The sequence below is a fragment of the Nelumbo nucifera genome, chromosome 6 (assembly GCF_055504915.1).
Source record: "Nelumbo nucifera cultivar China Antique chromosome 6, China Antique-T2T, whole genome shotgun sequence".
NCBI classification, from domain to species: domain Eukaryota; kingdom Viridiplantae; phylum Streptophyta; class Magnoliopsida; order Proteales; family Nelumbonaceae; genus Nelumbo; species Nelumbo nucifera.
Genome location: NC_142654.1, coordinates 27133111 through 27151151, shown reverse-complemented (window position 1 = coordinate 27151151; position 18041 = coordinate 27133111). Strand labels below are relative to the sequence as shown.

At 37.2% G+C, this 18041-nt stretch overlaps 1 protein-coding gene across 1 annotated transcript; it reads right to left on the bottom strand.

The window, feature by feature from the left end:
• Positions 1 to 13318: 13318 nt before the first annotated feature.
• LOC104598581 (protein YABBY 4-like) lies at positions 13319 to 16794 on the bottom strand. The gene is made up of 7 exons (XM_010260723.3): positions 16051 to 16794; positions 15711 to 15866; positions 15493 to 15610; positions 14442 to 14490; positions 14188 to 14263; positions 13932 to 14006; positions 13319 to 13781 (listed from the first exon to the last, which is right to left on the bottom strand). The coding sequence occupies exons 1-7, from the start codon at positions 16141 to 16143 to the stop codon at positions 13713 to 13715; spliced, it is 636 nt and encodes a 211-aa protein (XP_010259025.1). The 5' UTR covers positions 16144 to 16794; the 3' UTR covers positions 13319 to 13712.
• Between the last annotated feature and the right edge of the window lie 1247 nt (positions 16795 to 18041).

Sequence of the window (18041 nt, the reverse complement as noted above, 5' to 3'; positions counted from 1 at the left end):
TCTTTTCAAAAAAAAAATGTCTTGCTTCATAAATCAATGAGTTAGGATCTCTACAAATTAAGAACTCATCACAAGTGACAATAGACTTATTTATGGGCCAGGTAGCTCAGCTGTTAGGCTATTGTTCGAGCAGAGATTGGACTTTGTAAATAAACCAGCCAAAACCATTTCCAATTTTCTCTTCCTATTTCCCATTTACAAATCTGCTCCCTTTGCTATTTGTTGCAGCAACAGCAGCATCCATCAAGTTAAAAAAATATAGAATTAGAAGATAGAACTAAGATATTACGTAACGTACACTGGACTTCAGGCTTTATATTGGGGCTGGGCTTGATTGGGTTCAAGAATAGGCTTGACAATCAGGCCAAATTTAGGCTTGAGCCTGGACATTATTTTGTTAATAAGTAGTAAAGCCTGGTTAGGGCCCGAACAGTGAACAGGTCTAACTGGGAATATGTCCTGCACATGGATGTTAAATTCAAGGGATCCTGTACATATATATATATATATATATATATTAAATTCATGCAGAGATTCTTCCAACATCCAGTTGGATGCCTATGTTTTCAGAGTGTGCACAGAATTTTCCCGAAGACTAGAGAAAGCAGCAGCACATAAAAGGTTAAATATATGGATAATATGGAATCGTCTGGTGCAAGGAACACTGGCATGTTCATTCATGATTAGATGAATACAAAAACTGTTATGCGAGCAGTAGATCCGGAGCCCCTTTTCTATACATGTCTAGACTTCAGGACAGTCCATTATTTGGTTTTTTCCCAAGTTATACCTAAATTCAGTTTGTTTGTGGTATGAATTTCATTTGTACTGGTATACAAAATAGATTGAGTGTAAATTTTGGCTTACCTTTTGCTTCAGATTCAACTTATATTTATTTGTAAGAAATAAAATAGCCCCTACTTTACATTGAAAGGGAATGGAGATAAGAAGAGTGTCATTTGTTGAAAGTGTGGTAGGAAGTAAAATGATATGATCCTCATTTTATATGGGGAAGAATTGAGGTATGAGGAAAGTTGTTAAATGAGGCAGAAAGTACGAATTTTGTATCAAACAGGAATGCAAATCATAGTTACAAACAAACTAATGTGCAAAATTGAGCCGGATGCAAGATTTATGTTGGATTCAGATTAACACCTCCAAGTTCAAACAAACAGAGCCTTAAAGCGAACTGATATTCAAAATTTGGACTCTGCCTTAGTGCCTTACATCATTGTCTTTCCAAAAACTGGAGGATGCAATGAACCAAATTAGCAAATATTAGAAGACCCCTCCGAGGCTCTGATTCATAAAAAACTTTCAGTCCTATTAAAAATTGTAGGCACAATCGAAGGTTGGATGGTGAAGCCACCACCTCCTTGTTTTTTAAAAAAGTTTTGAATGTTTTTTTTTTTTATCAATAACATCAATTTCATTAAATTAAGAGAATAGAGGGAAATGAATACAAAGGGAGATAAAATAACTTAGCTCCCCAAAAATTAGAAAACTCAGGGAAAGCAAAGAAAATTAAAAACTAGCCCAGAAAACAGTCTCCCTATTCACTCCTTGCTTGGCCAACCCATCCGCAAATGAGTTAGCACTCCTCTTCACCCAGCTGTACTAAATCTCTATGTCCCTACCCAGCCATAAGAACTGTTTTTTCTCATTGTAAAAGTTCCACAAGCCACTGTCCTCTGTCTTCAACCAATTAATCACCACCTTCGAGTCACCTTCCAGAATCAAACGGCTAATATTTAGATCTTTTGCTCTTCGAATTCCTTCAGGCGCTGCAAGGATCTCAACCCTAAGAGAGTCACCTTATCCAATAGGGCCAGAGAATAAAGCAGTAACAACTCCTTCCTCATTCCTGAAGACTCCTCCAATCCCAGAGGGCCCTAGATTCCTTACACTGCTGCCATCAAAATTCAGCTTTAAAAAGCCCGAGGGGGGAGGGGACCATAATGGACAAAGAGTCCTCTTGCATCTTGCAGTGAAAGCAATATCTTTCCAGTTTCTTAGCAAGTCATCCATAGGACAATCTGAAAACAACTCCAAAGATTTTAGCCAGTGGACCGCTCTTATAAGGATTCGATCTAACAAATCTTCCAAAGTTTTTTCCTTGTCAGAAAATATATGTGAGTTTCTTTCTTCCCACAAAGACCAGCAAACCGCTGTCCTAATACACCTCCACATAATCTTCCCTCGCTTCTTAGGCCAACTGAAAAAAGATGGGGAAAACAAACCTTGGACAGTCTCCGAAGGATACCAAGAACACCCAAAATGGGAGAAAGCCCACTCCCAAACAGATTTAGCAACCTTACAAGAGACCATGAGGTGGTAGCCAGATTCCCCATCAGCTTTACAAAGAGCACATCTATTAGGAAGTAAACAATAGTTGGGTCTCTTCCTTTGGAATAAGTCTAAAGTATTGATTCTTTGCAGGAAAATTTCCCAACAAAAATACCCCACCCGAGGAGGAATAGGCCTGCTCCAAATTTCCTTAACTGGAAAGGACAACCCCAGGGGGGTAGGAGGCTGAGTTAAAGTTTCAAAGAAAGAAGCACAAGAAAAGATACTAGAGCTAGAAAGGGTCCAAAATCTAGTGTCTTCCTTAGCAGGGTTTAGGAAGACACCCTCAAGGGAGGCTAGCAGAGCTACTAAGCTATCCAAGTCCGTATCCCTAATTGCCCTATGCAGGCCAAAGTTCCAACCAAAGCCCGAAGTGGAAGCTGAAGGGACAAAGAAAGAAAAAATTGGTTCATTTTTCAAGTCTGAAAGAGCATACAAGGAAGGAAACTTGTCTTTCAGAGGAGAATCCCCGACCCAAAGATGTTCCTAGAAAAATATTCGGTTACCAGAGTTTAGACCATGCCTGATCCAAGGGGAGAAAACTGGAAGCAAATTGTGGATGGATTTCCAAGGAGAAGCAACTGAAGCCCTTGCCAAGATTCCAGGATCCCAGCCATTGTCTTCTAGCCCATGAATGCTAACCACAATCTTAGTACACAATTTATCCCTTTCCAAAGAGAGCCTCCACAACCACTTCCCCAGAAGAGCCATGTTCCTTTTCTTGAAATTACCAATCCCTAGACCTCCTATTGATTTACACCTAGAGACCACCTCCCAACTCACCCTATGATCTCTCTTCTCCTCTCCAATCTCCCATAAAAAGTTCATTTTTAATTTTTCCAAAAGATTTGAAACATTTGAGGGGATCTTAAACACTAACAGAAAGTAAACATGAAGGTTAGATAGGGTAGATCTAATGAGAGAGACTCTTCCACCTAAAGAAAGATAACTCCTCTTCCAGGCCGTTAGCCTCTTCTCAAACCTCTCCACTACCGGAGCTCAAAAGCTGACACTCTTAGGATTCTCCTAAAGGGAGGCCCAAGTAAGTCAGGGGCCAATCCGTAATAGCACAACCTAGTTCATCTGTAGATTCCCTTAGGTCTCTTTTGTTCACATTCACTTCCGCCACACAATTCTTGTCGAAATTTATCTTGAGGTTAGATATCTGCTCAAAAAGTTGTATTGTCAACTTTAGATTCCGGATCCAACTGAGGTTCCCTCCTTCACCGAAAATGATAGTATCATCTGCAAACTGTAGAAGAGTTAAGGGAGGTGGATTTTAACATCCACCATACAAGTGACTGTATCTGTAAATGTTGGGTGAGGTGGATTTTAACATCCACCATAAAAGTGATTGTATCTGTAATTTATAATATGAGCCAAATTAAGTTGTCTCCTCTGATTCAGTTTCAGTGGTTAGTTTGTCATGTTCAACAAAATTTGTTGATATCAGATGAGGCAATAAGCAATATTAACAATTTAAAAATAGAAAAACAAATGAAGAGAATAAGCAATGTATGAAAACGATAGAAAGGAACACCACATAAGGAAACAATTTTGATTTTTGAGAGCATTACAATGCATTTCTTTGTCAATCGAGCAGGGGATTGGGGCTTGTTAATGGTTCCACAAGTTTCACTTTTATATCAATGCTCTGACAATTGGAAATTTGGATTGGGGTCCAGCTACTGGGTTTCCATGTTCCAACTGAGAATTCAACAACAATAGTCAGATTGGGAGGACTCAGGCTCAAGCTTATTAGGTTAATGGTGGCATAAAAGGGAAGACATTAGATGAAAACAAGAGTGAAAAGGATATTTTTGTTTTATATGGAATGTTTTAGAAGGAGAAAAACACAGAGAGTTGGACCCAAGTTATAAAAAAGAAACATGAATTGATCAGAAGTTCAGAACCATTCAAGTGGTTGAACGACCTCCGCCTTTGGCTCTCCGTGTTTTCTTCCCCCCAAACATTGCTTTTTAACTTCTCTAAATTATGGAACCAGGTTACCAGAATAGGTTCCAGTTTTGTTCCCACTTCAATCAGATGGTCTAATCCAGTTTTCAGAGAGCTACTTTATAGACAAATTGGTTGATGAGGAGAACACCTACCCTTTGATCTGTTTTCCTTTATACAGACCGTAATGTTTTCCTTTTTTGTCATCCTAGCAACAAGACATTGAAAAGAAAAAATAAAATGGGACCATTACATGGTGGATATGGAATCTTGATGCAGATTTGTGATCTACTATAGGTAGGTAGGACGCATCCAATACTCTGTTTTATTTTTTGTTTATTTTAATTCTTTTTTGCAGGAATACAAATTTTGCACTAGGTTCAGTTTTGCATCAATCTGTTTATTTGTTACTATGATTTACAACTTTATCTTGGAGTGCAAATTTTGCATCCTAAAAGTTTATGCAAAAGTTACACCACTTTCCTTGCGTCTCTTACATAAAAGTAAGGACCACATTATCTTGTTTCCCATGTCATTCCAAAACAAATAATCCTTCTTCTACCTCCATTCTCTTTCATGCAAGTCAGGGACCACTAGTCCACATCATTTTTCTTCTCACAAACAAATGAGACATTCAATTATAAAGGATAAAAAAAAAACCAGAATTTATATCTAATATATTTCCATTCCCATACATTTACACCAGTGCAAAAGAAATTCGCACCGCAAAATTAAGTCTAAACTCTAAAGGTAAAAAGCACAGGACAGGTGACAAGTTATTTAGGGGGCCCACCGCCCACCCATATAAGGGTCCTGTCTCTGCATACACAACATTTAGCCTTATTATTTCTATTTTCTAAGCAAATCAGTATTCATAAACCAACAAGAAATAATTACAAATCCATAAGAGATAACACAAACTATAGAAGTAAAATAACTCCTAACTTTTCCGTGCTCATTTGCGTTTTGATAAACAAAACTAGGATGAGACAATTAACTGTTTGCCCTTAGGATGGTAATTTTTACCCTAGCCGATGGGTACCCGCCACTACCCTCTCTGACGGGGTGAATTTTTTTGCTTGAAAGATGGGTTTTCGGGTGGGGTTTTTTTTTGAAGGACGGGTTTTGGGGTGGGGCTTTTTTGCCTGAAGGAATGGGTTTTGGGGCGGGGGTGGGTTTTAGGACTCTACACCCATACGGGTATGGGTAGACAAGAAATAATAGGAAATTAGACGGACTTTATTGTTTATTTGTGTTATTTTGCTTATTTATTGTTTATATATAATAAGAAATAATAAAAAATTAGATACCAGTTCTAAATCCAACCCGCCTCTACCTTTGAATGTGGGGAGGGTAGAGTCAAATAAGGTTTTGCATTTTCATGTGTAAGGAGGATTTGGATTCTTACAATCTAATCTGCTATGGATTTTTAGGCAGAAATGGATTAGGAGGTTTAAAGAGACAAACAGAATCTAAAATTTACAAAACCTCCCAAACCTATCCTATTGCCATTCCTACTGCCCCTTGTGTTTCTTAAAAACAACCTTTGTCCATGTTATTTATTGATAAATACTTTTGCCCACGTCGGTAGTATGATATTTGGTTGTCTGGTTGCTGCTTTGCCCCCTAAATATATATAGCATGTTATATTTTATTATATCTCATTTAGTACAGTAGTAGTACAATATTCCCCCTTATGATTAATATTGTTTAAATAAAAAGTTCCTATAATCTAATAAAATTTTGAGGAACCAACTTGGTTTCATGGTTATTAGAGCTGATATTCTCTAAAATTTATTAACTAACAATTTTTTATATTATTAGATATCAGAATGTAATTTTTACATGACTTTGTCTACACATACATGATGCATATGTGATTTAATGTCCATATATTTACATATTTAGCATATTATTATTAGATTAGATATATAAATGAATAAGAATTAAATCTGAACCTTGCTCTTTATACCCTTCGTCTTTTACTTAAGTTTACATGAAAAAGTATTTTTCTCAATTCTTTATTCAAATGATATGATTTGTAGATTTCACTATATTTTATTTTCATACTTATTTATTTCTTTATTTTTACTTCATACGGATGATAAGGGGTGGAAGTTGATATCAAGTATCCTTTACAATCAACCGGAGACCTTAACAACTAGGGGTGCAATGGAATTGAGCAATAATTGAATAGTTCGGGTTTGAGTTTAAAGCTTTAATTGAATAGTTCAAGTTCGAGTTTAAAGCTCTAATCAAATAGTTCGTGATGTAGGTGTACATGGCAGGTCTCGGATCCCACCATGGGGCATTGGTTGGATGGGATCCTGGTCGTCCATCTCTAATTGCCTCCAATCACTCCATGGTAAGGTCAGCTATCAAAGGGGGTATCCAACTCAAGGTAAAACCATCTTGTTCACTCTTGCTCTCTTGCATCCAGTATTTTGAGAGATCTCTTTTGAACTTTTAAGGACTAAGCTCTGAGCCCTCGTTTCAAGCCTAGTCCGATCCCTCTTTAGCACTTGACTAACTTGACCGTTGGGGTTTTCATCCCTGAGATAATACCCAGGGCCTCTGACATGTGCTCTTCTCCTGCTCATAGGTTGACCATCAACCTCGGACATCAACGAAATTACCTTATTTCCCTCGGCCCCATCCTTGGTAGCAACAATTCGGGTTTGAATCGATTAAGCAACTGATAATATATTTTTCATAAAAATATAAGCCTCACGCATGTATATTTGCAATGAAACTGATATCATGAAAGAAAGTTTTAACTAATAAAATCCCTTAATTTTCACCAGAATTATTAGTTGTTAGGGGTGTACTTGTGCATTACATTTTCCAAAAAAAAAAAAAAACTTTCAAACATTGTCAATGGTCATGGTTAACCAGGATGGTCAAACAGCTAGTTTGAATTTATCAATGTATAAGTTCCAAGATGTTGGAAACATGGAATTTTGATAAAAACCGGACAGTAGTCAGTTTAGATATCCAAATAAGTTCCTCACTACCAAAACACCCCCTAAAAAAAATCCTTGTTTCCAATTAACCTTGAACAAAAAAAAACATTAATTAGAACTAATGGAAAAGAGTCCAATTAACCAAGCAGAATGCGAGGTGGAGAGTGCGCCCAATTATTGAAGATTGCAACGCTTTAAAAGAAAGATTAGAGTGAACGATTGAGTATCAACACATCTTCAGAAAAGGAAATATGGCTGCAGACTGGCTACCTAATTATGCACACACAAACGGAGTTTATCTCAGATCGACACCTCCCCAATCCCAATGGATAACTTTGCGTGCGAGTGTATTGGGGGTTTCATAAAGCAATTTGGCAAGGGAGAGGGACCAGTCAGTCAGTCAGAGCCATGGGGTTTACAGGAGCCGACCGGCCATTTTGGTGGGACAATGCAGCCTGCAATGTCGCGAGACTGAATGCTGTGGATGTGGAGTGATGCCTCAACACTTTCAGATGTTGGGACGACAGCATATCATTGACCAACCTAAACCTAGTTTTATTTTTATGCCTGCTACTGTCTGCCTTATTCCTTTTCCGGCAGCATATATATATATATATATATATATATATATATGTATATATATTTCCTCTGAGTCTTTTGAACCAGGTCCAGGTGGGTCATAAATCATAATGACCCCCTGTGGTCCACATTAGCTTTAACAAGTTTCGACAGTTTGAATGGTTGTCTGTGATTCTTTTATTCTCTTTTTCTTTTTAGTTGGGGCATGGCGCATCAGTTCAACCAGCAAACTAGATTGACGTCAAAGGCTTCGAATCCTGACTCAAACTGTCTGACATTTCAATCACGTTAGATTTTCAAAACAGTGCTCTCCATGATAGGGTGGATTGGATTCTGGATTCTGGATTCTTTTTAAAAGAATATAAAACTGGCAAGACAGAGAAGAGGTGATGTTTGTCAAAAAGAGAAACTCTGGGATTGTGGGGAATAGGGTTGGTTGTAAGGGGCTGGCCGGTCGGCCCCAAATATCTCCTACTGTGCAAATTTTCACTTAAACCCTCCTCCAATGGCTCTTCCTTGTGCCAAAAAATGAAGTTATTTTCTTAACCGGCCGTTTCCTTATTCAAAAATTTTGACAAAAAGGGATCGATCATCGATGGTTGTGGTGAGAGATCATAAAGCTGGCCTGTACTACTGTTAGAAGAAACATATATGCTGAGAGACTAAATAGCTATCTGATGAATGGTCTGAATCGGCCACATCTGTCTGTGTCTTGGTGACTGAAAGCTTTGATAACCGTACGTCTAATCAAACCTTGAAAGGATAAAAGGATCAAGGACAAGCGACAAATTCTTTCCAAGGATCATAAAAGTGTTATCATCAGGATGGATATGACCTTCACTAGCTAAAGTTACATGGATATACTGTAATTCATTCCTGTTACTTGCCTGCTGCTTTTCATAGGTGTTTTGTGTTAACTGTTGAGGGCCTCTTTCAAACAAACATCGGCCCTTCCACCCATGCAACAAATGGACTAAATATATATATATGAAAACTGTTCTGTTTCACATTATCTAGCTAACTCCAGGGAAAATGCTGAAAGTTCGTCCTAGCTAATAAGTTATTCATCCTTCAATATGATTTCTACCCTTCTCGCCTGAAATGGAATACCCAGCTCTATAATTTACCTGATGACCCTCTTCACCGTTTTAGAGAAAATGTTTTTGAGTTTCTACCCTTCTTCGCTAGATCTTATTTATTTATTTATTTTTATCAATTTCAAACAGACATCATATTCTACAAATTTGATTCTGCAGGAATATCAAACAAACAGAAAATGTATTACTTGTCTGAATCGTTGGGACCCAAATAATGTCTGGAGAACCCCCTGTTGCAAAACAATGTTGTACAACTTAGCAAATTGCAAAGTTGAAAGTTGAAACCAAGCTATGACGAGGGCATCCCAGAATAACACAACACGACAAACCCCTAAACAGTCCTAAGCCCTATTTATTTGCAGAAACACCCTGTTCAGCCTTTTGTCCTTTTATGCTTTACAAGCTCAAGATTTTCCAGGGTTATTTGGGCCTCTAGCAGTTCTACAAGAATGTATCCAACAAGGTGGACAATTAACAAAAAAGAGAGCAGACGTCCTTTCTTTCTTGGCCATCACAACCACAACAACCATAAAAAAAAAAAAAATGAAAATGAGAATACAAATTTTAGGTTTTGTTTGACAAATAACTAAATAGTGAGATAGGGGAAGCTAAAAATTGGATAATTGAGTGCCACCGTACTTCAATTCTTGGGTGAGATTTAAGAAAATGCAACCTATGTTAATTTTCTTTTGTACAATATTCTCACTAATTAGGATTAAACTTTGTCAACCAATTTTAATTAGAAGTTGAAAATCCAAATGTTGGTAAGGAAACATCTCATGGAACTCTATTATGTAGGATTAGAAGGTAATTAATTAGTTTATCTAAAGTATCCGAATGCACTTAATCCCCAAGTGTCCACAGATAATTAGAAACCCAGTTCTTCAAAACAATTAATCATGATTTTTTTTGAAGATAAATATAAAAATTTTAATCATGATCGAAGGTCTCATGCCCCCTCCTTTTTATTCTTAATAAAAATTCTCTCTTTTTTTTTTAATTTTGAATTAATTTAATCATGATGGAAGGTGGCCATTCCTTTGATATTGCTGTTGCATTTTTGAGCATTAGGCGGATTTTGATTAAAAAAAACTTATAAATATGACGTCATCACATTAAATTTTAAATAGAAAATACAATGTTAACCAAATTATTAAAACTCTAAATTTGAAAGAAATTAATGAACGAATTCTAGTATCTTTCTTTCGTAGGTCAGAAATGTCAGTCCATAATAACCAAATAAACAAAACGCTTAACAAGAGTTAGAAGTCATAACCTGTAAATCTCTCAAATCTCTTCAGTTTGAAATTCTAGATAACATTTCAGAAAGTGATAATATTCAAATCCCATTGTTTTTGATTAACTTCATCTTTACTTTCATTTATTTCTGTCGTCTATGTCTCTAAGCTTCCATGACAATCAGACAAGCAGGCACTAAACTTGAAACAGTATGCTTCATGAACTCTAGAAGAAGTCAGAACAGAATAGCTGGTAAATTTTTCTTTCTCGGACCCCCATCCACAGATATAAATGAATAATACAGGAGCAGAAGTGAATATTATTCTACCATTTCTGCTTCTTTGGGCCATACTTTATCCTATTAGAGTCTTCAGTCTGCAATAAGGTAACCCTCGTGGCTATCATGCAAAATCTTCATATGTGAGGAACCGGCCAACTCCAGTTTTCCATGGATCTCCTCTTACTTCATTGACAATATCCAACCTCATGTACTAAATTTTGCTTTAATCTCTTTCAATCTTGCTCTTAATTAATCCATATAAACATTCTTATTTTGGTTATGCTCATTATGCAAACATATTGTTTCCTGGTATAGTCAACCTTGTCCATGAAGGGTTTATTCTTCAACATGTTTTTTGTCCTAATTTGTTGTGATTTCAAGAGAACTGGGCTGGATAATGTTTTAAATTTATAAAATAAAAATCATGTTTTTAGTACCCTAAACTTTGGGGGTAGTGTCAAATTAGTATCCAAACTTCCAAACGTGTCATTGCAGTACTTGAACTTTCAAAAATGTCAAGTTGGCCTCTACCATTAACCAACCGTCAGTTATCGATCGCATGGTGACATGTACAACTTAAAAATTTTGAAAATATCAAAACTTGCAAATGCTATTCTCCAAGCATGTATTCGATCCCACCCCAATTCGTCCCACCCTTTTCATTGAAGATTTCTATCTTCAATGAATGAGCTTTTCTTCATGGTTGTAAATAAAAAAATTATTTGTTCATTTTTGTATTTTTATCGTTGATGTGAATATCTGAATCCATAATCAGCTTGATACCGGAGGTGGTTACCGGTTAGAGATGGGATATTGATCATAAGAAAATTAGATGATAGATGAAGGGTATTTTTATTCTTTTACATGATACTTAACCCGTTAACAGTTTTGAAGCAACTTAACACTTTTTGAAAATTTAGATACTACAAGAATACGTTTGAAAATTAAAGTACTAATTTAATACTACTCTTTTTTTCCCCAAAATTTAAACTGGAAATATTTTTTATTTTGAGAGAAAATTACAAGATGTTATATTAATCCTAAGAGAGGAATGCACAAAAGATTTGCAGCCCTTAAAAACAAGGTTAGGGCATAACATCGTTGCTATACAAATTTCTAATCATGTTTTTTTCCTTAAAAGCACCTTTTAGTTGGATTCTGAAACACAGTTGCGTTTTTTTATGACTTATAGGAATTACGACACTTGGTTTGAACGACGAGCTAAAAGTTGGCTTCATATTTTCTCACTTAAAACTGGCAACTCTTTTTTAAGGTTGTAGGCATAAGATAGCTCGTTTTATTTCTTTATGACATACCGTTTTCACCTACAAGTAACTGGGTACGTAGACCAGTTGATGGATGTAGACTACTGTTAGCTCTCTGCTTCCAAGTTTTTGCAGCCATTTTAGCACCTAGTTCGAGGAAATGGAGTTTTGGTCAAAACATCTCATTTTCATCCACGGGAAACGAAATTCCATTTCAACTTCCTTACAACTTAAAATTGAGTAATTAAGAATTGGCAGTTAGTCACCAAAAATTGAGGAAATTAATACTTCTCAAAACTACCATGTCTAAAGCACTGCTCCAGTAAACCCAAGTTTTACTTTTTCCCAATGTAATCCTACGAAGATTTCTGTGCATGATGGCTTACAACCACTGTTTTCAAAATAGGACCAAACCGGACGGTCAGACCGGAAAAACCGGGATGATCGGTTCTGTTTTTTTTCAAAACCGTTTTTTCCCTCAAAATCGTTGATTTTGGTCAGTAAATCGCTGAATCGGCCGGTTAATCGTTCGAACGGTTTTGACCGTTTTTCAAATTTTTAATTTTTTTGTTAGAACGGACTGGCCATTCGGGTCGAATGGTCGGACTGTTCAAACCAGTAACCAGACCCCTGACCGGTTCGTTTTTAAAAACCATGCTTATAACTCTGTTTTTTATTAGTAAAACCTATAAAAAACAAGAACCATTTAAAAAAAAAAATCTGATTAAGTGATTAATTTTTCTTGCTTGTTCTAAGGTTGGAGCACTAAATTTCTTGTACTCTTCCAGATTCAGAACGTACGTGGTTTCAATAATTCATTGCAAAATATTTGGGTGTTTGTTATCCTCCTGCTTCTTGTTGTGGTGGTGTAATAAAACAAAACAAAACGAAGAAGAAAGGGAGAAATCAGAAAATTATCAAGACTAACATACGTTAGGACAAATATCTAAAAAGATCTAATTAAGGAGAGCTGCTTTATCACGTGCTCGGAAACAAAAAAAAAGGGAGAATGATGGTTCAGCCCAGAGTCAGAATTTGTAGGTTCAAAGTACATTTGAAATAGGTGTTAGTTCGGAATTGGTGTCAATTCACGACAGGTATAAGTGTATAGAGTGTGGGTTTTTGAAATTTTGAATGTCTATAATTCTGTAGTGGAAATCAGAGATCTGCATTGGGCCTGTCCATACTTCTCCGAAAAAAATTGAAAATTCAAAAAGAACAATAGTAGATAAATATAATAAAAGAAGAGGTATATTGAGACAATTAGAATCTCTCAATTTTAACCTATATAAAATCATAACAATGATGTATGTGTGTTTAGGAATATGATCACGTATGGCTTTGTTTGGATACTAATTAGTTATGAAAGATATGTGCCTTGTAGACGTAGGTCACAAAAGCTAGAATTGTGTTGAGAATATATATCATCATTAGATACTTCAGAGTTTCCTAGCTAGATTTTAATTAATGTACTTTTGTTAGTCAATAGTATGAATATCCAAAATCAAAATACGTTCAAAGTTTAACAAAATGACCACATGGTTGAACTTACTAACCACATATATGATCAATCACATTGATAAAAAAAAAATCTGGTAAAATAACAAGGGACGATATAATATGATTATATAACATACAAATTAAAACACACCAGTACTAAGAGCATGTCTAAACTCCAAACCAAAGGATAATTAATGTTCTACAAGCAAATTAAAAGTTGTATTGAAATTCCAAAATACACGTAGTCACGTAGAGAGCTATCAGTACACTAGGACCTTGATTTTTAGATGGGGTTATGAGGAGTTAAAAGTTGGTAGACTTGACATCCTAAACTTCATATATATATATATATATATATATATATATAAGACTTGCTCTATCATTTGACATGAGAAGCCAAGACCAATGGTCTCTCCCCTAAAGAAAGGAAGTGAAGAAAAAGAAGAAGAGAATGACGAGAGACCCTATCTAGCTAACAGCTCACTATTTAGTAAGGAGACACGCCCACGTTGGCGGAAGCGAAGAAACCATCTTTCATAAGAACGTCTTCTCCTTCCTTCACCAAGAACAAACAGAGAAACACGTTCAGTATCTCCAAACAGAAACCCGTGATTATATGTGTGTGCGACTATTTATGCTAGCTACTGTGTGCGTGGGTAAGAGAGAGAGAGAGAGGAGTTAACTAAAGTGGATTGAAGAAAGGTACCTGTTGGCGCACATTAGGTTTCTTCACGGTTTGATCAGGCATGAGACCAAAGTGGATGTGTGGGAAGTGGGCCCACTGAGAGAAAATCAAGAGGACTCACAAATCAAGAAACCGAAGAGAGAAATGCATAAATAAATAAGGGTAATACAGCTAGAGAGAGAGAGAGAACTCTAGTTTGAGAAATGAGAAGGAATGAAGGAAATAGAGATAGCAGTAGAGAGCTAAGAAATAATGCTGTAACTTTCTTGGATCTTACGTTCTTTGCAGCGGCACTGAAAGCCTCCCTATGGGTTATATCGGGATTTCCTGCCTTGATGCGTTGGATCTCGTCCCTGCAGCAGTAGGTGTCAAGATCATACATTTGTTTCTATGTTTCGGATTCTACCGTGTCTTAGAAACAACAACAAATCTATTAAAATGTCAAAAAGAATAAAATAACTAAAAGGAAGGAAATGAAAATGAAACAAAAAAAAGAAGCTTTTTTCTCAAACACTTTTCATTATTACTCACTTGATGAATCGGTTGTACGCAGACGGGACTCTCTGTCTCTTCTCCGGAGCTGGACAGACACATTAAAAACACTTCACTGACTTTTGTGAAATTCTGCATTTTTTTTATCTCTCTATCATCACTTCATCATCACCACTATCTGATCTATCTATCTATCTATAACTATCTATAGATTCTATTCTCCCTCTCTCTGTCCAAGACACACATACACACAAAAACAATTATAAACCACACACACACACATCCTATATTCCTCTTCCCAAAATAAAAAACCACAACCCAAAAGAAAGCATGGATATATAAAACTCAAAAAAGCAACCGATTATAATCAATTCCGATACACATGTAACAAGAAGTGAGGAGAGAAGGAAACAAACCCAAAACTTGGAAATTTTCAGAATATCTTCTGAATGGGTTTCATGGAGGATTTTGCTAACAAGGCAAAACGGCAGGGAAGTTCGCACCAAAGAGAGAACATCTTGATGGTACCCACAAATGAACTTTTCTGTGGCGATTTCAAATGTTAACTGTGGCTAACTGTAGATATATATGAAAGTGGAGGTAAAAGATGGATGTTAAACAAAAAACGGTGCACTGAAAAGAAATGAATTTTGTGACAGTCATGACCACTGAAGAGAGTCTTTTAGTACTATAAAAAAAAAAAAATGGCTGAGATAGCAGGAAAGGGAGGAGTGGGCTTCTATTATTGCATTAAAGTTTCTTTCTTCCCTCCACCAAACCTTGCGATTTTACCAGGGCGCAGTGGTAAGCCGCAAGCTTATAAAGCATATTGTCTAATTTTTCTAACTCTTCTTTTCTTGATTGACTAAGACATGACTATCCTTAGAGGAGTATGGTGCAGGTCGTTTATATATATTTTATTTTTCTAAAAGGGAAATAAAGTTGTATACTTTGTTAAGGAAAAATGGAATGGAGAAAGAAGAGAACATTCTGATGGAACAAAGGAGCTGCCAGAGAAGCCACTCCTTATAGCAAACACAGGCGCTGCAGAGACATGAAAATGACAAACAAATGTTTCAAGGAATCTCACGTCTGTTAACAACAGGGGGTCTGGGGAGCTCATCGCTTCCTCCTCGGACTGAAACAATTGAGTCAGTTGGGTTAGGCTGATCGATCAACAAGTTGGGCTGTGGGCTTGGGATCTCTTCCTGCAACACAACCATTGATCGAGAACAACAAATAAATTCACATAAAAAAAATCAATTCCATAAAACTTGATAAAGAAATAACTAGATTCCTCCATTTTACCAGAAAGTTGCGGGAAGGAGAGAAGAAGGTATTGCCAAGGTGAAGCTGATTAGCTGCAGGTAGAAGCAGCCCGCGCATGTTAACAGAGAGGAGGTTGGTGCAATGCCCACATCGAACCGTAACCGTCTTGAACAAACTGCTGCACGGGACGCTCACCTATCATGGAACAAAGGAGCATCTTTTATGTAAGAAGAAAAAAAAATGAGAATAAGCTGAAACCCTAGAGAACCCTAATTGGGCTAAGTTGTGCCGCAAGTGCAGTGTCAAGGATAAACAAATGGGCAGTGGATGTGCAGTAGCCATGATTCACGACAAACAGAAGAGATGGGGAATTTGATACCGCGAGGACAGTGTCGCAAAAGTTGCAATGGACGTAGCAGAGCTGCTCGGAGGGAGATAGGTGGTCCAGTGAAAAAGCAGAGGACGAGGACATGTTTGATTCCTTGATTTGATTGGATCACTTGATTGATTAGCTTCGATTGATTGACTGATGATTGATAGATTGACAAGCTAATCAACTCGGATATGTTCTTGTTGACAAGTAGTTATAAATGGAGAATCAAAGATAGGAAAGAAGAAGAAGAAGAAGAAGAAGAAGAGATGGATCGACTTATAAGGTAGTAGATGTAAAGAACTCAGAAAGCACGCCTTCTCTTTCCCTCTGCTTGGGTGGTGCTTGGTGGTGTTGGTGGTGTCGTTGTTTAATATATTTTATAGATATTATACATGTATTGTATTGTAGAAATGTATCATTCATAGGGTAGAGTGAGGGAGAACCAGAGCCTACTCTAACATACGCCTGAGGTTAAATTGCAAGGAAATGTGTGGTTGGCATTCCCGATGAGAGAGAGAGAGAGAGAGAGAGAGAGAGAGAGAGAGAGTAGCAGCAGAGGCGGCAGAGGTGGGGGAGAGGAGCGAGAAAGGGACGTTTGCATGGGGTGATTAGCTTTCGCTCATTCATCTGTTGTTTTCGTAGTTAAGAGGGTGAATTGCCAAGCCTTTCTCGCTTTCCGAATCGATGTCCCCCTCTTCAAACTCTCGGGCAATAAGCTAAAAAAATTTTGCCACTCCGCCTTCTTAGGGTAATTCACCACCTACTCTATTATTTATTTATTCTGAGTGAGTTGGAGAAAAACAAAGCTTTACTTCTACCGATTTGACTACACACTCACACTTCTCTCTCTCACTCACAGACACATCAGACACACCCACACACCCACACATATCCACATACACGTATTCAAGTCAATAAACAACAACAGTAGACAGAGATCCTCTCCTCTCTTTTTCCTCCCTTGTAAGTTGCACCTTTGTCCTTTCCTAAATTTCTATTTCTTTTTGGCTTGTGTTAGCAAATTTAGTTAAGCCTTACCCCTTTGTTCACTCTCCAGTCTCCTCCACACATTTCTAGGGTTTTATTTGTTATCTGCTACAAATGTTGCGCAAAGGAACCCTAACTTTGGTGAAAAAGATGACCCTGACGTCTCTCTTACAAGTTCAAAAACAATCACCATCCATCCACATGTAAACAAAAGTTTTTCCTCTTCCCCAGAATTGCCCCAAAAGTAAAGCTTCACTCACTCACTCTCAAGTCACAAGCCATACAAGCTAAGTGAGAGACTGTGACTGTGAGAGAGTGCTTTCCGGGCTGCCTCTTACGCAACTTATATGTCCTTGTAAATAACAAGGGAATTAGCTAGTGGCTGGTTTTGTCCAACGTTTGTTGGGTTTATATGGACCATGGTCCATGGATGTAGTCTACATGTGTGGCCGTGTGGGTACTGGGGAGGGAGAGAGAAAGTGGTCCATGCAACAGAACTAAATGATCTATCCACGCACTCAATGTCTAAATAGTTACCCACTCAGTTATAGACAACAACATCATCAATGCTGAACCAAAAACAAATTAGAGTTTTTCTTCTCTCTCTCTCTCTCTTTCTTGGGAGGGGGGATGGCCAGGGAGGTTTGTAGGAAACTCACACCATGTATCAATGGGATGCATTTGATTCAATGACCATTTATTAGCCTCGGTTTGAGAAAACTCAAAAGATGATGAGTAATTTAATGATAATGAAACGGTGGAGGCAGCTTTGGGCAGTGGCAAACAATACAAATCCACATAACCAATGGGCTCTGAGCTGAGTGTACAAGCATCACCTGAGAAGCTTTTCTCAATACTACCCACCTGGACACTTTGTACTTTGCTTGGATAGACAAACAGAAACACCTTGGTTATATAAACTTAATTTGTAAACAATTATATTTGATATTTCTCCCTCCTTGACAAAACGAACTCAAACGGGAATATTGACGTCCTAATAATACTTGCAA